The sequence below is a fragment of the Symphalangus syndactylus genome, chromosome 18 (assembly GCF_028878055.3).
Source record: "Symphalangus syndactylus isolate Jambi chromosome 18, NHGRI_mSymSyn1-v2.1_pri, whole genome shotgun sequence".
Lineage (NCBI taxonomy): Eukaryota > Metazoa > Chordata > Mammalia > Primates > Hylobatidae > Symphalangus > Symphalangus syndactylus.
This window is the reverse complement of record NC_072440.2, coordinates 54,655,674-54,678,410: the sequence shown is the minus strand read 5'-3', so window position 1 is coordinate 54,678,410 and position 22,737 is coordinate 54,655,674. Positions and strand designations below refer to the sequence as shown.

Below are 22,737 nucleotides of genomic sequence, written 5' to 3'. Positions count from 1 at the left end.
GTCCATCCATAATAAAATACTATGTCTGCCCATAATAAAAATAATAGTGGAAAATAGGAATTATAATCATATAAGAGATAAAAGAAAATCTGTTAGTATCAATATATTAATACATATATATGGTGTTTGTTTTTACAGGGTTTAGTAAAATGCATTCTAGTTTTCTAAACTATTTCCACGTTACAGTATATTTACTTTTCTCTCTTTCATGATTGGAAAGAGTGCAACAATATACATCCCTATACAATCATCCTTGATTACATCTAAGGGAGTTTCTGCAGTAGTAAAATTACAGGGTTAATATATTCATATAGGTATTACAGGGTAATGAAACAACATTCCGAATTCTTTCATCATTGAAGCCCAGTTTGATCCTAATCCAGGTAGCCACTCTAATTAATGCAATTAACTCAGATACATAAATATATACGTATATATGTATATGTCTGCATGTGTGGATGCACTTAAATGGTTTTAAATACCATTGACTTTTCCTCTCAAACAGTATTTTTGTTGAGAATGAGGTATATTCACTAGTTCATCAAAAATATTTTTTTTTTTTTTTTGGGTCGGAGTCTCGCTCTGTCGCCCAGGCTGGAGTGCAGTGGCACAATCTCAGCTCACTGCAAGCTCCGCCTCCCGGGTTCACGCCATTCTCCTGCCTCAGCCTCTCCTAGTAGCTGGGACTACAGGCGCCCCCCACCACGCCCGGCTAATTTTTTTGTATTTTTAGTAGAGACGGGGTTTCACTGTGGTCTCGATTTCCTGACCTCGTGATCCGCCCGCCTCGGCCTCCCAAAGTGCTGGGATTACAAGTGTGAGCCACCGCGCCCGGCCCATCAAAGACATTTTTAAAATTCTTAGAGGATTACATTTGTTGCAGTGACTAGCTGGATTAGAATTAGATTGGGTTTAAAACGATGAAAGAATCTGGGAGAGGGGGCAGAGTGTTAGTTGTTAATTAGCACATGGATCAAAGGAGAGCATTGATGTGTTTAGAAGCCACAACATTGACAGAATAAAAAGCCAGACCTAACAAATCCAATTGTAAATCTTTTTACTATGGTATTTCCTGCCATTTTTGCTTCATAACACACAACTTGACCACTTTGTGGTGGTATCTGCAGTATTCTATTTTAGTCTAAATAGCATTTTCTGTCAAATTCATTCTGTTTCTCTCTCCTTCATCTTCCCTCCCTTCTTCCTTCCAGCTGTATTTTTTCACTAGAGAACACTAGTAGAATGTTCTCCCAAATTTCAGATTTCACATACGCATCTGTAAAATAACATTATGGAGACACATTTTAGTTGCTACTGAGTACTTGGTTGTTTGCATAAGTTCACAGCATTACCAGTGTCCTCCAAAAAACAGTTTCCCATTTCCATAGCTAATCTTATCATTGACTCTGCCATCCAAGTTTATTCTATGCTAATCTAAAAGAGTCTGGAAAAATACTTAAAATACACTTTAAGAATTCATCATGCACATGTGTTGTATTTTATTTTATATATGTTCGAATGAATATCTTTCTCCACTAATGGTTTGCATTTCAATTCTTGTATCATGTTTTTTGAAACACAGATGTCATCATTAATATAAAACAACTAACTTTTTATTATTAATTTTTGTCCTGGTTAAGAAATCCTTATGAGAATATTGTATCATGTTCCCCTTATCTTCAGGACTTGAATCTATTTGGAAATGACTGCGCATGGTTTGATGGAGGAGTCAATATTTAGTTACTTAAAAAAAATTCAATTAATCCAGCATTGGTCTGACCACCTTGTATATTTCAATGTAGAAGAGCATACTAATAATGCAGGATTATTTATATATGTGGTGAGAATTGGAAAATATAGCCCAACATGGAAGGTCAAATAATATTAACTCAAAGGATAGATTAGTACAATGAAACACGATGGATAAGTGCAATATAGTTAGACAAAGAGAAAGAAAGACAACATTTCCCAGTTATCATGGAGACTTCACTCCAAGTTTTTGCATGAAGCAAAAGATCTCGACTCTCTTCCACTGATTTTAATTTCATTCAGACATGTCTGTCATCTATTATTTCACTCAGTGACAGTCAGAAGTGAAGAAAAAAGAAAACAGAGAATATATTTTATGCCACGATCATGAATAATGATTTTTCAAAAATTGATTAATAAAGAACCAATACATATACTTTCAGTGTTTTTACCACATTTAATAGTAACACAATAAATGAGTTTTAATAACATTAGTATGGAATTCAAGACATCAAACAGAACCTATTTGTCCTGTTTGAAGGCACAAGGAAGAGGGCTTCCTAGGATAAAGGAGTTCCCACAGCAGGTGAACACATTTCTGATTTGTCTCTGGTCAGAGGTGAATACAGCAAAAGATAGGCCTGAGAGGAGGTGAGAAGGAGCAATTAGGGATGGTGTATATAGGGGAGCTTTGATTAACATCAACAAAGCTCACAGTTCTAGCTTCACAATTCAGGAATAATCCTATGTGGCTGGTAGGTCTTGGGACATATTGCAGTGTAATTGGGGAGGTGGTAAAGAGACTGCACTGAATGTCGTTCTTAACACATCCAAGACTAAAGAGTCCCTCCTCTCCATATATATTGCCATTCTGATTCTTCCCTTTCCAATACTTATTACAGACACCAAAAGCCCAATTCCAAGAGTCCCCCACATGGACCTCCCAGTAATATTTGCCGGAGATGAAAGTCTGAGCACCCCACGCAAGAAAACTTGTAGGTGTTGCAGTGATATGGGGCGCATTTTGACGGTCACATCCAATACAAATGCTTCTCAAATCTCCGTATTGAAAGATATGACTGTTGGCTTCATTATGATGCAGAGTAATATCCACTGCAAAATAAATAAATAAATAAATAAATAAATAAGAAAGAAAGAAAACATGCATAGACATGTGTAAATAAGCAAAAATTGTTCTATCAAGAAGTTAATTTACCAGGAAATGTAAAGTCACAAGGACACTTTTGCTTGTAACTTCTAATAGAGTATAGAGATTATTTATATTACCTACAAGACAAAACGCTAATCACAGTTATTAAAAATGTTTTGAAAACTTACATACTGAGAGCCAAATGTAAGACCAACTTCTGTCAATCCAATTTTCAAAGCAAAATTTGCACATTGTATGCCCTAAATGCTATGCTGTTATCAAGATCATTATTTAGAAATGTTTCTTATTCTTAAAAACTAGTGCTATCATTTTGGAAAGAATGTGAAGATTTTCAGTTACTCAATAACTGCTCTAGATAACTGGATAAAAATCCATAAGTACATGTCGTAAGTGATAATTTAAAGCAGATTTCTGCAAAATCTTTGACCAGTCTCTCTGTAGCCCTCCATGCTAGCTCGGGTCTGAAGCTGGATTTTAGACTTAAAATGTAGCTTTTCATATTGCAATTAAACTGAACTTCTTTTTGTTTGTAATTTTACTTGTACTCACAAAATGATTTCTTCTTTTTATTTTTACCCATTAACTTTTTTGGAAATACGTAATATATGTCCATTTAAAAAATTAAAAAAGTCCAAGAATCTCCAGTAAACTATATTCCCCAAAAGAACAGTTCTTAGCTGTTCAAATGAATACACTAAAGAAATGTAAAATTTTGTATTTAATGTTAAATAGCTCACCTTCATTCTGAGCATTGTTCCATTTGCTTCATTTTTAAAGTTGCTACACTACTCCTTTTTCCCATTACATTACCCAGTACATGTGAGGCCATAATGTATTTGTTTTTCATTATCTTTCAAACTTAATGCTGTAAATCTGACTATACAGACACAGATACAAAAGTGTTGCATGATTATATTGTTCACTTATGTCTATAAAGAAGTAAAATACTTGGGCCGGGCGCGGTGGCTCACGCTTGTAATCCCAGCACTTTGGGAGGCCGAGGCGGGCGGATCCCGAGGTCAGGAGATCGAGACCACGGTGAAACTCCGTGTCTACTAAAAATACAAAAAATTAGCCGGGCGTGGTGGCGGGCGCCTGTAGTCCCAGCTACTCGGAGAGGCTGAGGCAGGAGAATGGCGTGAACCCGGGAGGCGGAGCTTGCAGTGAGCCCAGATTGCGTCACTGCACTCCAGCCTGGGCGACAGAGCGAGACTCCGTCTCAAAAAAAAAAAAAAAAAAAGAGGTAAAATACTTGATAAAGGGTGAAAATTACCTATGTGATCCTAACAATAATAATATTTAGATAGTGGGAGTGCTGCCTATGGGTGGAGACTTACCTCGGAATTGGTTGAGCCTGTCCCTCAGTCTAGTGATGGGCCCTGCCCTGAGCTCTAGATTCAGAGGCTGGGGCATGTGCAGCAGCACGCACTCACTCCTGCAAGGAAAAACCTGCAGTTACAATATCTACAGCCATAAAACAAATAAAAATCGCTATTTGTATTTAAAAGACATTTCATGAGAATCCTTTGAACCCACAAATTTGATAATTCAAAAATTATTACTTCCTTTTTGAAATTAATTCCTATTTACAGTTTCTGAATTGTAAAGCATAGTGGGAGAGTCTGAGTCAGAATTCAGTCTGATCTTTCTTTTTTTTTGCCCCAAATGTGTAAGGTTCCTTAGCCTTATGGCCTTGAGAATATTTAGAAATGAAATTCTTCTGAGTTCCACTTCTTGGCAGACTCCCCTGACATCTTTGTCTGAAATAGCGGGGTTCTGGTGAGGCTGCTGCATGTGCTGCTTCCTTTTCGAGATAAAGGATGTGAAACTTGCTCTAGGCAGCGAGACCTGCCTTTTAGAAATAAGCTTCCCTAGAGACTTATAAAGTTCTAACACTCAACAGTTTTTCAATCTATTTTTCAGAACTGTTAACTGATATGTATATAGGTATGAACAACAAATCATCAACTTTTTCACTGCTAAAATACTTCCCCCACTTCTCTCCTGCTTCCTCTGGTGACTTTCTCACCATCCACAAAACAAAACTTCCATCTTTCACTTATGCAGGCTTTTAAGCAATAAAACAAAATCAGGAATAAACATGTTTTTTAAAAAATTTTATTTCACTATTTATTTACGTATTTATGTATTTATTTACTTAGCGGTCTTGTCTTTTCTGGTGTGGGAATGAAAGTAGATGCAAAAAAATGAAGTAGTATCTTAATCACGTATGCCATGACTTTGGTAGAGCCTGCTTTGATATTCGTGGAAACTGAAAGAACATATGCTAAAATCTAGGTACATACTCACCTGTATAATATGTCTCCAAAAGCCTGTAAAAAAAAAATAGAAAGATTTAGTGCAGTTCACAAGATGTATCTTTCATTGTTCAGTGTGAAATTTGAAGTCAGTTTCTCAAGATATTATTTCCCTACCATCTTCTCTTCTGCAAAGCATTTTCTATTTCTTCTGTAATGAAAAACCCAGTCAGTCGTATTGTCACTAATTAATGTCCTGGGAAAGTCTGAGTCTTGAAGACATTCTCTAAAGAAGTGAAGGGAGAAGAGGCCCAGAGATCCTATGCTCCATGGTAACCTCGAATAACCTACTCAGTCATCTTTCCCAGAACCTATTACCCAAATGAGTGGATCCCAAAATAATATTAATGTGAGCCTAGATCCCCAGAACTTCTGATCTTGCCATGTCCTCAAATTAACCTAAATGTAAATGAATCACTCACTATTTTATACATGTTTGACAACCCAAAATATATTATTGACTTAGTTGGGGAATAGTTATTGGGGCTGTTACCTTGACCATTCCACAAAGTTTTGTGGCTGGTGGATAAAGTAGGAGGGACCTTTGGCCTGGTAGAATCCCTTGGCGGGGCCATACTCTCCCAATAAAGTAGCATTAGTTATGCAAATGTGTTTTTGGAAACACATCATGGAAATAGAGATGGATTTCAGCCATGAGGAAAATACTTATACATGTGAACAGTCAAAAACCTGAAACCACATTGTGAATTTGTACCTGAAGTAGCTCCACATCTGGTTTATGACACATTTTCATCAGCTCCTCATATGTTCCTCTTAAAATCTCCCTCCTATGAGCCATTTTGGCTTTACTTAAATGAAGTTGATGAAAAGGATCTTTCCCCTTCTTTTTCAGCATCTCCAAATTGTGTTTTTCTTCTTCATGATAAAATGCAGGCATCTTCTGATACTCAGTTCTAATTGTTTCTAGGCTTACATTCACATAATCCTGCAGTGATAATAATGGGTTAGTCAAAAGAGAAATGTATTTATCCATCTCCTATTAAATCTCACCGATTCCTTTTGTCTCTCGAACATCCAATAGTTTAAACCTCAGTCTTGCCAGTTCTTAGAATCCACAAAATTTTTTCCTTTCCTTTCTTTCTGCATAAAGATGTATCTGACCAATTACATTAAATTTATTCAAGATAATTGTTTTCTAAGATAGTTGGAAATAAAAAAAACGCAATTTGAATTTCTCTATTCCAACCCATATTTATGGAAAACTAAGAACAGTTCATGCTTAAGAGTTGGAGTATAGAGCTATAGTTACTAGAAAGGAAATAATTATTTCTATTTCTGAGATACGCAACAAGTTGCTTAAACTCATTATATGTGAAATGACCTTAGAGTAACATGTCCAGCTAAATGCATTTCACGCAACAAAACTTATCCTAATAAGGCTGCATTTATGATCTGGCCATCTTTGTCTCTCTGAATTCATTTCCTTCCATTCTTTTTCTAAGTCATCCCAATCTGAAACATAGAATTCTTTGCGGTTCCCCAGGCCTCCAAATATACACAAACTCAAAATTACTGCATATGCTGTTCTCTCCAACTAGAATTTTACACACACACACACACAAACACACATATACATATACACATACACACACTCATGGTCCACATATATATCCATACACACTTTCGTGCTCCCCTTCTTCTTCAAAACTTCGTTCAATTTGAGTCTTTTTTCTGACCACCCTATTTAAAACTCAGACACTAATCTCCTGTTTCTGGCCTCTGTTGTCCTTTTCTACTTCCCTGCTTGATTATTCTCCAACAAAGAACCTACCACACTCGAACACATCACGTATTGCACATATTTGCATGTTGACCGTTTGCCTCTCTCATTTGGATTGTACAATTTGTGAGGACAAAGATGCTTTCTTTCTTCTATACTAGCAAATTTTATAATTTAATATTCAACAGAGACTAGGTTCTTATGAAATACTTTTCAACACACTAATATTAGCTATCATACCCTCAAAGTATACATCCACAAAGAGAAAATCATTTTTAATATTTTTCTGAAGTCCTCAGATTTCTCCTTATATTTAGATACTAGTTCCCATATTTTGGGCATGTTTCTATGTCTCCCTGAAGACACAAATCCATATTTCTCACCACTTTTCTCATCATATGTTATGTATTGTTCAGTATTAATTCATTGAGATTCTTAATTTCATGGTTTCCCTAGATTTCCCCTAACACTCTTTCTGTCTCAAATTTTCCATACAATTCCAAATACCACTTGTCCACCAGCATTCAGATTTATGCTGACCCAGGCTCAGAAGGTTGACTTGAGCTTTCTATGACTGCCAAATAACGTTCAGGTTTCTCTGATTTTCACATGCTTTTTCCCATAAAGACTGCATTTTCTTTAAAAGCTTCTCCTGCAAAAGGGCCATAAACTGAAGCACCAGTGAAGACAATAAAGTAACATGCAGACAGTTTCATAGGGAGGGGGCCCAGAATGAGAGACAAGTAAGTCCCTAGTAAATGGCATTTCTTCTGTTTCCCTTCTTCTTCGTCAAATCTCAGAGGTTTGATGCTAAGAAAGCCCCAAAGAGAGTTGCTTAAAGGGACTCAGAGTTGGCTTCACCCAGTCTCCAAGAACATAGACCCACAGGAATTTCGTGTGTTTTTTATAGAAATAGACCTTCAGAGGCATCACTTACCCGGTGTTCCTCAGCAGCCCACTCAATGGGACAGTGTCTGTGATCCCGGTGCTCCTGAGAGCTGGAGCACAGCAAATAGAGCAGGCTCTTGTCCACTTCACAGAACATCTTCTTTGTCGCCCTGTGAGTGCCACACATTTGCTCCTCAGAGCTCAGGAATAGCCAGAGACTGGCTTTTCTGGCAAGGGAAGCCATCTTCTTCCATCGAATGTTAGTTTTGAGGTTTCCCTGCTGTGCTGTCTTTATGCATTCAAAGCACCGAGTAAGAATTGGGATCTCTTGCCAGCTGAGGTAGAAACAGGGCCTGCAAAAGCTGTGCCCACAGTCCATGGTGGCCGGGTCTATGAAGTAGTTCTTGCAGATGGGGCAGGTGCGTTCCCTCTGGAAGATTTGTGAGATTCCAGAATTCATGTTTCTGAAGAAGAAAGAGGAACATGTCATTTTGGGGTCTGGGTTGATGAAAAGCTTCTGAACATGTGGAGATAAGTGATAGCTATAGTTTCTTTTCTTGACAGTGTTCATTAAAGCACAGCAAACTATTTCTTCTGTAACAAAAATAAAAATCTCACACAGAGAGAGTCTCCCGGCTTTATAGTAGATATTACTGACTAGATGACTCACAACCCTTTCTACTCCTAGTTCCTGTCTGTAACATAATACTAATCTATTCAATTTCCCATTTTCTGAATGTGGATCTGGAAATTGGGTTTGATTCTAAGTGGCCTAGAATAAATTGTAGTTGTTCCTGTTCTTCTTTCACATAACTGCTGAATGAGTATGAAAGAGTGGGAAAAACTGCCTTGGCCAAAGAAATATGAGAAGTTGGCTAGAGGGTCCTATGATATATTTTTAGAGAGAGACACAACAGTGGGGCAGCAAACCACCATGGCACATGTTTACTTGTGTAACAAGCCTGCACATCCTGCACATTTATCTCAGGACTTAAAATAATATAAAATTAAAGTAAAATAAAAAACCAAAACCAAAACAAAACAGAAAAACCAATCAACCAACCAAATAAACAAATAAAAAACAGCAATTAAACCAATTTAGGTTGAATAGAAGAGAAAACATAATGAAAGATATTGGGACTTTTTATTTTCTCGTGGATTAAATTAACTTCTAGGGATACCCAAACTCTGAACTAACATATAGTAGGATTTTTGTTAAACTTAAAGAGGTGTAATTATATTTCTACGGTGTGATGGTGAATTTTCGGTATCAGTCTGACTGGATTAACCAACACCTAGGGAACTGGTGCAGCATTGTTTCTGGGTGAGTCTATGAAGGTGTTTCCAGAGGAGAGAGACATGTGAGTTGGTGAGCTGAGTGGGACCATCATCCCTCAATGTGAGTGGGCACCATTCAATCAGCTGGTAGCTCAGATAAAAGGAAAAAGCCAGAGAAAAGGCAATTTCATCTTTCTTTCTCCTGAAGCTGGTTCTGAGGCTTTCAGCCTTGAGCTCAGTCAAGATACCAGTATCCTCAGAACATCAGCTTAAAGACAGCCTATACTGGAACTGCTCAGACTCCATAATCAAGCAAATGAATTTTCCTGATGAATTCTCTCTCATGTAGAATCATGTGTAGCTTGAGGACAGATATGTGTTCTGAGAAATGTGTAAGGAGGTTTTATTTATTTACTTTTTGAGATGGAGTCTCACTCTGTCACCCAGGCTGGAGTGCAGCGGTGCAATCTCGGCTCACTGCAACCTCTGCCTCCTGGGTCAAAGCAAGTCTCCTGCCTTAGCCTCCTGAGTACCTGGGATTACAGGAACATGCCACTACACCCAGCAAATTTTTTCTTTTTTTTTTTTTCCAGTAGAGATGAGGTTTCACCATGTTGGCCAGGCTGGACTTGAACTCCAGGCCTCAAGTGATCTGCCCGCCACAGCCTCCAAAAGTGCTGGGATTACAGGCATGAGCCACTGCACCTAGCCAGGTGGTTTTATTGTTTTGACATGATAGAATATACTTACACAAACCTAGATGGTATAGCCTGCTACACACCTATGGTATACAGTACAGTCTATTGCTCCTAGGCTACAAAACTGTACAGCATGTTCTGTACTGTATACTGTAGGCAATTGTAACACAGTGGTAAGTGGTAATTATTTAGTATGTAAACATATTTAAATACAGAAAAGGTACAGTAAACATACTGGTATTATAATCTTATGTGACCACCATGTGTGGTTTCTGGTTGACTGAAATGGCGCATGAATGTATCTCTACATGTATACATATACATCCTATGATTCTGTCTGTCTGGAGAGCCCTGACTAATATATAAACTATGGTCTTTGGCAATTTTAAGTCCTTTTCTTTACTCTCCTTTATTTGATAACACTGCTGAATTTTAGTGAAAGAAATGAAAAATCTTAGAATTATAAATATTCTCCAGAGGTCATCCAAGTCATTTTAAGGAATTTTTCATAGTTTAATAAGATTAAGACTCAAGTGAGATGGCAACCGCCATCATATATCAAATTATGTCTTATATATTTATTTGGTCAAAAAATTGTGTTTTGATTTCCAAACTAGGATGTTTTGGGGAGCTTTCTCATTTTTTTAAGTTTCACTATTTTGCATCTCTCATCATTACCTTACTAATTTAAAGTTATGTCTAAAAGCTGAATGAATTAATTAACATTCATTAACAACTTCTTAATTCAATTGTATAATATTAATACACTCATTACACACATATTTACACACACCTGTGTGTACATACATGTATAAATATCAACTCCATATATTCATTATACATATATATCTGTTGCAGCAAACACTAGATATTTAAATTTTTTCCAAAGGATATTGAAGAATGATAGAAAACACAAAATAACAATAATTAGTATCCTCATAATTCATAAAATCTATAGTAAGAATATGAATTACAAACGGTATCATTGTGTAGATTTAAGATAATGAGATTTTTTAACACTATTATTTTGTAAAGGAAAGAAGATATAATTTTATCAATATAAGTTTCACTCACCGCTGGATTCTTTGAATGGTTCCCACAATGATTCTTCGAGAGATAACTCTGTTAAGTACCCCTCAAGGTCAGGAGCTCATTCACCGCAGTACTGAATTTCAGAGGTCACCAAAATACAGCTCCCTCTAAGTGCGCTCCTTCTCCTTTGAAGAAAACTGAGCTTGTCTCTTCTATGTCCTTTCATGAGAATCTGTGAAGACCACACCCACCTCTTTAAGTGGGTGGAGTATTGAGAAATGTTGAGAATAAGATGATTAGGTTTATGCAGTATTTAGATCACACCTTTGCACCGCTGATTAAATTATCATCACTTCTTAAAAAACCGTGACTGAAATGAATCATATGTAACATAAATTCTATCAGATTAGACATACACTAGAAATTAACTAAGATGCATTTTATATTGTTTATTGAGTTTCATCCAAGATACAGGCATTCCTCTAAGGGCGCATTTATTTATTCTAGAGAAACTGCCTCCTTGTGGAGTGCAGTGGTACAATCATAGCTTACCGCAGCCTTGAATTCCAAGGCTCAAGAGATCCTCCTGCTTCAGCCTCCCAAGTAGCTAGGACTACAGGCTCACACCATCCCACCTGGCTAATGTTTTTTAAGACTTTTCATAGAGTCAGGGTATGGCTCTGTAGCCCAGGCTGTTCTCCAACTTCTATCTTTAAGTGATCCTCTGGTCTTGGACCTCCGAAGTACTTGGGAGTACAGGCATAAACCACCTCGTCCAGCCTTAAATGCTGCTTTAGTACATTTATAGGATATTTGAAGAGAAGTCCAACAGGAAGATAAAACTTTTTTTTGTTTTCTACCACTCTAAGAGAAATCACTGACTAACCAAATAACTCTACTAATTTGAGGTCTCTTATTGAATTTACAAAACTTTGCCAATCTCATAGGTGAAATATGAGTTATTATTTTAATACTTTCCTCCACATGGTGCATGATTTTCTACCATGACTAGAAATGCAATATAATAATTAATTTGGGGATTATAAACAAGTTTTAGGACATAGGCTAATTCACAAATACAGAATCCAAATGATAGGGATGGACTATATTTTTCTTTCTATAACAAATATTTTTGTTGTCATGTGACAATTTAAAAAAGAAAAGAGATTTCAGAAGCGGCTACTCAAATGTTTTCTGACAGAGGAATTCTTTGCCAATAGCCCCCACAAGACTTATATTCAAGAGTGTCAGAACAGTGAAGACAAATCTATCATCCTTATGTCTGTCAAGGCTCAAAAAGTCTGTCAAGGTTCAAAAATCAAAGCAGAACCCATAATATATATATGTATACTTAGGGAGATTCACATATGAATTAAGTGCGAGGAATTGGTTTCCACAGTTGATGGGCTGCCTGAGCAAGTATGAGATCCCTGTTAAAGTCAGTTAGGAAGAAAAATCCTCAGCTGGCTGGATCCCAATGGTCATGATTCAAAGCTTTGGTCCAAAGTCAGTAGGGGGCAATTGGAAGATTAGAGTCCCATTTGCTACTTTAAATGTTTTTGAAGGAATGCCTATGTCTTTCTTTAAGGGACTTTCGCTGATGAAGTCAGGCTTACCTGGGTACACTTGCTAGTTACAGGAGTAGGACCTTTGGTTACATCTGCAAAATACCTTCTTAGTAGGTCCTACGTGAGTGTTTCATTGAATAATAATAAGAAAGTTTGTCTGTGCCACAAAGCCCAGTTTCATTCTCCTACATGTGGCTTGCCAATTATCCCAGCACCATCTGTTGAATAGGGTGTCCTTTCCCCACTTTATGTTTTTGTTTGCTTTGTCGAAGATCAGTTGGTTGTAAGTAATTGTAGGTTCATTTCTGGGTTCTCTATTCTGTTCCACTGGTCTATGTGCCTATTTTTATACCAGTATCATGCTGTTCTGGTGATGAATAAAGGCCTGGAGTATGGGGATGTAATGCTCAGGGGCCAGACAGTTGGGTGCAGCAGCACAGCCTCATCCAGCAATTAGAGAGGGGATAGGAAGAGAGAAAGGTGGGGAAGACTAGAGGCAGGTTTATGAAAGGAAGCAGAGCCCTTGGTTGGGTAGAAATGGGGGTGGAGGACGATTCCAGCTTGTCTTCTGCAGCATGAATACCCTGACCCCCTGCCACAAACAGTCATCTATACACAGCAGCTCTCCTCTGACTGAGATTCTTGGTTATTTTCTTGCTTGATGCAGGAGTGAGGGGTTAGAGAGGTAACTGACCAGGTACCTCAGCCCTCTGCCCATGGACACTGTTGGGAACCTTGGCTTTTTAGCTCCAAAGCAGCTACAGCAGATTTTCAGGGGAATGGCCTGGTTTGTGGCCCAGATTCCTTGGCATTGTCATGTCCCACTGGTCGGCAGCTGAGGGTTCTTCTGCTCTAACCTGAGAATAGACAAAACAATTGTTGGTTACCCTTAAGTGTTTACGGCTGTTATATCTGTGGCTAGAGAACATTTTAATGGCTTTAGTTAGTGTTTTTAGACAATTTGTAAATCATCTTTCAGTTAAATTGTGAAGTTGATCTGTTTTACTCTGTTTAAAAATTAAGAAGGAAAATTATAGAAATACTGTTGTTTTAAAGATATTTTATTGTTTCTGTTTAATTTTTATTTGGATATGTGCATTTTTTTATTTTGTGTTGTTTTTTAACTGAAAATCATATTGACTTCATTTAGCTTTAAAATGTCATTATTTTGAAAAATATTTAACTAAATGTATAAGCCGAGCTATGGAAAAAATATTGTATATATAAGGGTAGAATTGGTAGCCAGATCCAGCAAGAGCTAAGCAAATAATTTCAATGCTTTGGGAGGCAGAGATTGGAGGATCCCTTGAGCCCAGAAGTTCGAGGTTACAGTGAACTATGATTGCACCACTACACTCCAGCCTGGGCAGCAGAGCAAGGCACTATCTCTTAATAAAAATCTGCATTTTACTGGGTGAGGGACACTAATAGTGTTACTCTCCCCTCCCATTAGTAGATAGATCAAAGAAAAATGTGAGAATAAAAGCCACCCTGCAGATGGCAGAGAGGATTGCGTGCAGAGTGTGCCAAGAACAACACATTGTCCAGCGTGACATCCTCTTCACTGATATCCTCTTCCTCTCTTCTTGCCATTTTCTTTATTTTACAAAATTCATTGCTTTATAGGGAAGAATGAGAGGAAAAGATGGCATGGGCTGGTCCAAAATTATACAAGGAAAAAATAAAATGAGAAGTTACCAGATGACATAGAAAAGGGATCCTCAGACATACAGAGGCCAGGAGACAAAAGAGAAATGTTTTCTTAGCAGGGAAGAAGAACTCTGAAGATGTTTCTCTGTTGGGAGAAATCCAGCAGCCAACACATTAGCAATCAAGTATTTTATCAAGGGTATGAATATTGGTTTTGCAAAGTTGTTAATCATTGGTCTGCTTCAAGATAGAATATTTTCAAATTGCAAATTTTATTAGGAACCAATTTTTACACTACTTTCCAGGAGTCAATCAATTTTGTCAGTCAATTCACTATTCTTGTTGCCCGAAAGGGTAGAGATAATCATAGATCACAGATCTGTCTAGCATTAGCTAAGGACGTTTCATTATAGAGAAGGATGCATGTATGTGACTGCGCATGTGTGTGTGTGTAATTCAATCATAAATCAAAGGTTTAAAGGTTGCGTGGGTGGAAGATAATTCATTCTGACTCCTGGCTTCAGAGTTGCATGTTTATTGGGAGAAAAGAGAGTCAAGCAGGGAAGAATAGTAGCCCTGTGCCTTCCAGAACTGCAGCATGCTTGGGAATTGTGAGGCTTCCTGCTTTCCAGGAGATTTTGGAACTAGGAAGACGTCACCAGTGGCTAGCACAGTATCACCTTCCTTACATCTGCCTGTCATCCCTCCTCAGGGCATCCAAATGTGGCCCTCTCCTTAACTCCTTCCTCTGCTTCCCTTCTCACAATCCTGGGATCTGAGCACTCTCTTTACCTGTGCACAGTGTCTACTTAGGGAAACCCCAGCACCTGCTGCACTCGGAGCTGCAGCCCTGAGCTGAGTCTAGTAGAAATTTTGTGAACTAAAGATAGTGCAAGAAATGTAAATTAGTTCACCCGCTATGGAAAACAGTCTGGAGATTTCTCAAAGAACTGAACACGGAGCTACATTTTGATACAATTATCTCATTACTGAGTATATACTCAAAAGAAAATACATCATTCTACCAAAAAGACACATACACTCCTATGTTCATGGCTGCACTATCCAAAATAGCAAAGACATAATCAACCCAGGTGTCCATCAATGGTAGAGTGTATAAATAAAATGTGGTACATATACACCATGGAATACTATACAGTCATAAAAAGAATGAAATCGTGTCCTTTACAGCAATGTGGATGGAGCTGGAGGCTTTAATCCTAAGCAAATTCATGCAGGATAGAAAGCCAGATGCTGTATGTTCTCACTTACATGGGGGAGCTAAATATTGAACACACATAGACATCAATATGGGAAAAATAGACTCTGTGGACTACTTGAGGGTGGCGGGAGAGGGATGGGTTAAAAAAATACCGCCTGGGGGCAGTGTCTACAGCCTGCCTTGCCTGTCTCTGTCTGGGATCGCTCCTCCGCCTGCTCCTCTCCTGCTCCTGTTGGGCCTTGTGACCACCTGGTTTCCTGTAGGCAGGCCTCCATTCAGAGTAGCATCGCCACAGGGATGGGTCCTGTCACTCCGCACCCCACCCCAAACCCAGTTACCCTCCCCTGAGCCCTGGTTCCCCGTTGAGGCCACTCAGTGCAAGGAGACCTGGGACCCCGCGGCCCACTCGCCCTACCCAGCGCCTCTGCCCTTGGCGTGCGAGGCACCACAGATCACAGCCACCACCACAGCCGCTGCCGCACGCCAGAGGACATGACATAGGGGCGGCTTTCCCAGCTGACTTTCACACAGGAGCTCTAGATGCTTAGCCCGCCCAGTGGAGAGACCTAAAATCAACGCATGACTTAACAGCTTATTTTGTTAAGAGAAAAGCTCAACCCAAAGGCACATTGTTAGTTTGGACGTTATTGCAAGCGGAACTGCTATGATATGCTTTTAGCCCTGAAGTGAGCTCCAGGCTAAGAACAGAAAGTGGCTTCTCTGCTTTCCCTCCCAAGCACAAGTGTATTCACCTTGCAGACTTGAATCACTGAAGATGTAAGTCAGCTGTTACTCTCATTTTGGGAGACACCCTGTGGACAGCATGAAGACTGTCCCTGATCAAAGTCTTTAGTAAGCAGGAAGGAGTCAAGGTTAAAGAAGGTGTTTGCTTACCCTGGACTACAGTATTTTGTAAAATGAACCAAGGCTTGGGTTTTCTCTGGAAGCCTGTCCTGCCTGCTTCTGTAATCTGGCGCTCTGCATCCAGATCTTGGCCCCTTATGGACACAACCTTCTGTTACTCTTAGGATTCTCTGCTCTTTTGGGAGTTCAGACGTGGCACCTTATTTCACTTCTGAGTTACCCTCTGCCATCCAGAAACTTAGTGGACCTATAGAACTATATTGTTCTGCTAAACTTGTGACCACTCATATCTCAAGGTCGCATAATGGAAAAAATAGAATAGAAACATGGAATATATTAAGATTCATCTGGGGACTTTGACGATTTTTTTCTCTTAACTCCTCCCTTTCGGGTTACTACCAATGCATTTTCAACAGTAGGTCGATGTTGTTTTAAGTGGCCCTGTAACAGTATCCACAGCAGTTCTTGGTGATTTTGATTCATCCACAAAGCATTTTATTACAGCAAAATAATAAAGGTGCTGGTTTCATTGGCTGCGGGGTACCAGAGAGTAACCCCAAAGTTGAGGTGTGCGCTAAAATCCAGGGGAAGTGGCTGAAGCATTCCACAAAGAATTAATTAATCCCTCCACAAGAACATCTTTAGATTTTGAATGTATCCTTAGAGGACAAGGGATCATACAAATGCGCAGCTTATAATCCAGCCACACATGAATTAAAAGTTGAACCCATTGGCCAAAAGCTCCTTGTGAGTCACCTTTCTTCAGATGATTTTGGCATTCTTCCCCTGCTCATTCACAGGTATTAGCTGTTCATTCATGTAGGCCTGTAGCTTTGGAGTGTGTGGTTAGTGGGGTCCTGGCTCCTCAAGTGTGTTGGCTAAAGGACAGGCAGGGTATTGCCCCGGGAAGCAACTGGAGAAGGTTGTATTCTCATCTTGCCATAGATAGCATTGACCCAGTGGACTCTGGAAACTATTCCTGCATGGTGGGAAACAACTCTGGAAATGTAAAATATGTGGCATACACGGTTAATGTACTTGAACACGCTCCTACTCTAAGGGACTACAGGATCAGATAGTGTCTCTATTTTCCACAGTACACTTTATCTCTGATGTTTGTAGGAACCCAGCTGCCAACCATAACTGGTTTCATAATGCACAGCCTAATCATCCTTCCTCAAGACATCGAACTGCAGGAAACTGACTGAAATTCAGTGGGTTTATTATGCAAGATATTAGGCTACATCAGTGTTTAGCACATAATGAGATTGGATTTATGCAGTCTACTGGAAGACTTGAAATAGAAAAAGGCAATGGATTCAAGCAAGTTATAATTATGGCACCAGCAAGCATAAAAGTGGTAGATGGAGACTTTGTTTACTCTGTCCTGCAATGCTACCAGGCTGCGGGGTCTGGTCATTTGTTGGTATGACATCCATGGATTGATAACCAGCCATCTGTCTTAAGTCCTGAGATCTAAATCCCAAAAGTCACACTTATCAGGACCTGGAATCTTGGACCTAGAGCCTGTCTATTTCATCATGTCCCAAGCTGGCTTGAGCTCTCTCCATACTCAGGCTGTGACACAGGAGCATGTGGAGAAATACATCTGTGAAGCTACAAATGAACACGCTACCATGCAGGCAGAACCACCTCTCATGGTTGTTCCTTTTGAAACAAACAAAAGCAGAAACAGTCACAGTTTTTGATACTACTCAGAATAATGAAAAAAAAAATAAGAGATGATTCAGAAACTGGATTATTCAGCTCATTTCCAGAGAAAGCACATCCCAGTGCAGTGGAAGCACCATCAGAGAAAATTGCTAGTGGCATCTCTGTTCCTGATGTCTCCATCAAATTGAAACCCTACAGACCCCCACACCAGATACATAAAACCTGGTGTGGAGGGCAGGCAAGGACAGTGGACTGCCCATCAATGCCTAGTTTGTGAAGTATCAAAATCTGGAGTATGAAGTTGGTGTGGTGGGAAGTTGGCATGGGGTTTGAATCCCAGGAAGTGAAAGTGAGCCTCATTTAGCTGAAATGGAGCCATCTAGTCTTTATGAACTCTTGATGGTAGCGAGAAGTGCTGCAAGTGAAAACCCACCTGCCATGCTTACCTTCTGAACCAGCAAAGAATAAACAGCATCATCAAAAAACACCCAGGCATCCTCTCAACCCATAGGCATCCCAAAGTATCCTGTTGTTTCAGAAGCTGCAAACAACAATTTTGGAGTGGTGCTTACAGATTCATCTAGGCACAGTGGCACTCCAGAGGCACCAGATCACCTGATTATCTCCACTGCATCAGAGAGGTTGGTCTATGTCACTTGAATTCCTTGGGCAAATGGGAATTCTTCAATCGCTGCCTTCAAGGTCAAATATAAATGGATGAGGACCAGTGACTGGCTGGTGGCAGCTGAAGATATCCTTCCTTCCAAAATTTCTGTGGAAGTTTGTAGTATGGAACCAGGTTCAACATACAAATTTAGGGTCATTGCTATCAACCATTATGAAGAGAGTTTTCAGAGGTCAGCGTCTCATCCTTATCAGGTGACTGGGTTCCCCAAACTTGTTTCCAGCTGTCCAATAATAAACCTCACATTGTATACACAGAGGCTGTCAGCATTACTCAGATTGTGCTAAAGTGGACATACATTCCATGAAGTAACAATAACACTTCCATTCTTTTATATCTATTACCAACTCATAGATAATGACAATGACAATGGTTATAAGAGGGATGTTACAGAAGGTTCAAAGGAGTGGCACATGATTGCCCATCTGCTGTCAGAAACTTCCTATGGCATTAAAATGCAGTGCTTCAGTGAAGGAGAAGAAAGTGAGTTTAGCAATATGATGATCTGCGAGACTAAAGTAAAACGTGTTCCTGGAGCTTCTGAGTATCCGAAAGGCTTGAGTACTCCTCTGAATTCCTCAGGAAATATGAGGCCATCAACCAGCCCTGCCAGAAGCAGTGACCTGTTATATCTGATCCTTGGCTGTATGCTGGGTGTCTTGGGCCTCATTCTTAAGGTTTTCATTGAAATGGGACTGTGGAAGAATCACCAGCAGAATATCATAGAGAAACATGACCCTCCAGGATATCTCTATCAAGGATCAGATATTAACGGACAGATGATGGAATACACCACCCTCTCAGGAGCAAATGAGACAAATGGAAGTGTTCATGGAGGCTTACTGAGCATTGGCGGTCTCAACAGTGGCTGTTCCCACCTCCACCATAAGGTCCTCAATGGAGTCAGTGTAATTGTGAATGGGAGCTTAAATGGAGGGCTTTGCTCTGGGCCCACCAACTCTCTTACAGCAATGGGGATGGAGCTGGAGGCTGTAATCCTAAGCAAATTAATGCAGGATCAGAAAATTAAATGCTATATATTCTCACTTATAATTGGGAGCTAAGCATTGAACACACAGAGACATCAGTATGGGAAAAATAGACTCTGTGGTCTACTTGAGAGTGGAGGGAGAAGGATGGTTAAAAAACTACTTATTGGGGGCGGCCTCTATAGCCTGCCTGCTTGTCTGTCACAGGATCCCTCCTCCTGCTCCTGGCATACTCCTGGCAGCCATAAACCCGTCCTGTTACATGCCCACTCGCCTCTGCCTGGAGGAGTGCTGACCCCTGATGCCCAGCTCCAGCGTCAAGATGCCAGAAGAACAAGAACCCAGCGCCCTCCTGACCTACCCAGCACCTGTGCCCCGGCCTGCAAGACACTGCGCCCTCCTCTGCTCTGCGTGGTGCGTGGAGGGGCCCCTTCCGATCGATCTCAGCCACTGCCACCATAGCCTCCACCGTAGTCGCTGCCTCAGGCGTCGGTGGGAAGGACCTGAGGGCGGCTTTCCCAGCTGGCTGCCACACAGGACCTCTGGATGCTTAGCCTGCCCAGTGGAGAGATCTAAAGTCAAGGCATGACTTAACAGCTTATCTTGTAGGAGAACAGCTCAACCCAAAGGCAGATTGTTAGTTTGGAGTTTATTACAAGCAGAACTGCTATGATGTGCTTTTAGCACTGAAGTGAACTCCATTGTAAGTACAGAAAGTGGCATCTCTGCTTTCCCCTCAAAGCACAATCATATACACCTTGCAGACTTGAATCACTGAAGATGTAAGCCAACTGTTACTCTCAGTTTCAGAGACCCCCTCTGGACAGTATGAAGTCTGTCCCTGATCAAAGTCTTAGTAAGCAGGAAGGAGTCAAGGTTAAGGAATGCGTTTGATTACCCTGAACTCTAGTACCTTGGAAAGTGAACCAAGGCTTGAGTTTTGCTCTGGAAGCCTGCCTTGCCTGCTTCTGTAATCTGGCGCTCTGCATGTGAATCTTGGATCCATATGCACACTGCTGTATGTTACTGTCATGATTCTCTGGTCTTCCATGAGTTCAGACTTGGCACCTTATTTTACTTCTGAGCCACCTCTACCATCTAGAAACGTGGTGGACCTGTGGAACTACATTGTTCTGCCAAAGCTGTGACCACTCATAGCTCATGGTTGCATAATGGAAAAAAGTAGGATAGAAACATGGAACATATAAAGCTTCATCAGGGGACTTTGACAATGCTTTCTCTTAACTCCTCTCTCCTGGGTTTCTACCAATCCATTGCCAACAATAGCGCTGATATTATTCTGAGTGGCCCTGTAACAGTATCTGTGGCAGTTTTTGGTGATTTTGGTTCATCCACAAGGTGTGTTATTACAGAGGAGGAAAAAAGTGCTGTCAGGATAATAGAAACGATGTCAGCTGTGATGGCACAGAAAATCCAGAAGAGTTCAGCAGAGGAGACAGCCGTGTCTATTCAGAAACAGACAGCAACATTTTATGTTGGAATCCTCTTATTTTGCCACCTATCTCAGAGGACTGTGCTGAAGAGACAACATGGCCTCGGCCTGGTGTTCCTTTGCACAGCCCCTCAGGGGTCCTCCAGCAGCCCCAAGAAACCGGAGGATGTGCAAACAACCAATCATGTTCCAACTTCAATCCTGTAACTAACTGCACAAAACAGGCCTGGGAGTGAACTGTGTGAAGGATCTTAATTCAAATCAGAGAAAATCACTATTTTTTTTTTTGTGGTATAATGTCATGTGAAGGTGTCTTAAAATGTGTGCCCTTTTATATTATTTATGCCTTAAAAGGTTTCTTACCCATTCCTTCCTTCCTCTCAGAAAGAAACAACTTTGTTTTGCATAGCTTTCAATCACCTGGAGGGCAGAGGGATCGTTCCATGTTTTCGAACAACCATAGTGGCAGTAAGAACTCCTCATGCAAACGATTCCGTCTCTTGGATGCTTCTGCTCAGAGGAAATGCAGGCGCCAATTGAAGGTTGCCACCAGTCAGGTTTTCAGGTGGAAAACCATCTTTTAATAGTGTATTATCAAACTTTCTGAGAACACTTTGAAGTCAACCACAGTTTTGACCCAGTGTTTATAATAGCAGACCTGGCCGATGAATTTTTTAAGAGTGCCTTCCACCAAAGTGGTAATGTGACCAGACGACTTTCTCTCCATCTGCACGTAGGCACAAGTGATGTTCAGTCTTCTAGGCACTAGTCATAAGTGGTGTCGTGGACATGGTAGAGTGTAAGATGTAGTTGAATGATTGCAGTATGCAGAAAAGGAACCAAGACCAGAGAGACAAATAATGCCTTACTATCCCTCTGCTTTAAAATTACATTGATTCTTAAAACGGCTGGTATGAGGCTGTTTTTGAGTGTTTCTAAGAGTAGGAACCAAATAAGACTTTCAGTCATGGCTTGAAAAGAAAGATACACATTTTCAGAAGAAAGAAAGGGGAGGGCTGCAGGGAACCTGTCTTGGAGGGGGCTCTTCAGTCAGCTCCATTAGCCTAGGAGCGTGCTCGTGGTGTCACACTGCCAGTAACTAGTCATTCTCTCACTTCCAACAGGGGCAACAGCCTGAAGGTGTGAGTGTCAGAAAATACTTACTTTGGAAGAAAAGGTGTTTTTTGTTGTTGTTGTTTTTTTTTTCCCTGAAGTTTCCTGACTTTTTTTTTTTTCAGAGTGTCTTCCTTGTAAACAGGCACCTAAAGCATTGGTCAGCAGAGTTCCTGATGACTGCTGCCTCTGTGTGACAAGGACATTTGCAGCTGTCTTTGGAAGGCTATTCTCCACATTAATAAATGATAATAATATATTTTTTAAAGATCACCTATTGGGTACTATGCTGACTACCAAGGTGACAGGATCTGTATTCCAATGACAGCAGTAATGCAAACATACAATTCTGTAGTCATTTATATTTTAATAGCATTATACTCTTTTAACCATCTTCATCTTGTATATAATCTCATTGTATATTAGAATAGAGCTATTAGAGCAATAAGGAAGAATGGATAAATATAGTCAGCTTTTTTGTTTTTGTTTTGTTTGGTTTTGTTTTTGAGACAGGCTGTCACTCTGTCACCCAGGTTGGAGTGCAGTGGTGAGATCACAGCTCACTGCAGAGTCGACCTCCCCAGATCAAGCAGTCCTCCAACCTCAGCCTCGCAAATAGCTGGACTACAGGCTGAATTGTCATG

At 40.1% G+C, this 22,737-nt stretch overlaps 1 protein-coding gene and 1 pseudogene across 1 annotated transcript; one reads left to right on the top strand and one right to left on the bottom strand.

The window, feature by feature from the left end:
- Positions 1 to 2,189: 2,189 nt before the first annotated feature.
- On the bottom strand, positions 2,190 to 10,945 carry LOC129467976 (tripartite motif-containing protein 49D-like). The gene is made up of 7 exons (XM_055252910.2): positions 10,918 to 10,945; positions 7,917 to 8,331; positions 7,566 to 7,631; positions 5,954 to 6,232; positions 5,231 to 5,253; positions 4,258 to 4,355; positions 2,190 to 2,862 (listed from the first exon to the last, which is right to left on the bottom strand). Exons 2-7 carry the CDS (start codon positions 8,325 to 8,327, stop codon positions 2,363 to 2,365), a joined length of 1,377 nt encoding a protein of 458 aa, XP_055108885.2. The 5' UTR covers positions 8,328 to 8,331; positions 10,918 to 10,945; the 3' UTR covers positions 2,190 to 2,362.
- Positions 10,946 to 16,296: 5,351 nt separating this feature from the next.
- LOC129467482 (cell adhesion molecule-related/down-regulated by oncogenes-like) lies at positions 16,297 to 21,216 on the top strand (annotated as a pseudogene).
- The last annotated feature ends 1,521 nt before the right edge of the window (positions 21,217 to 22,737 follow it).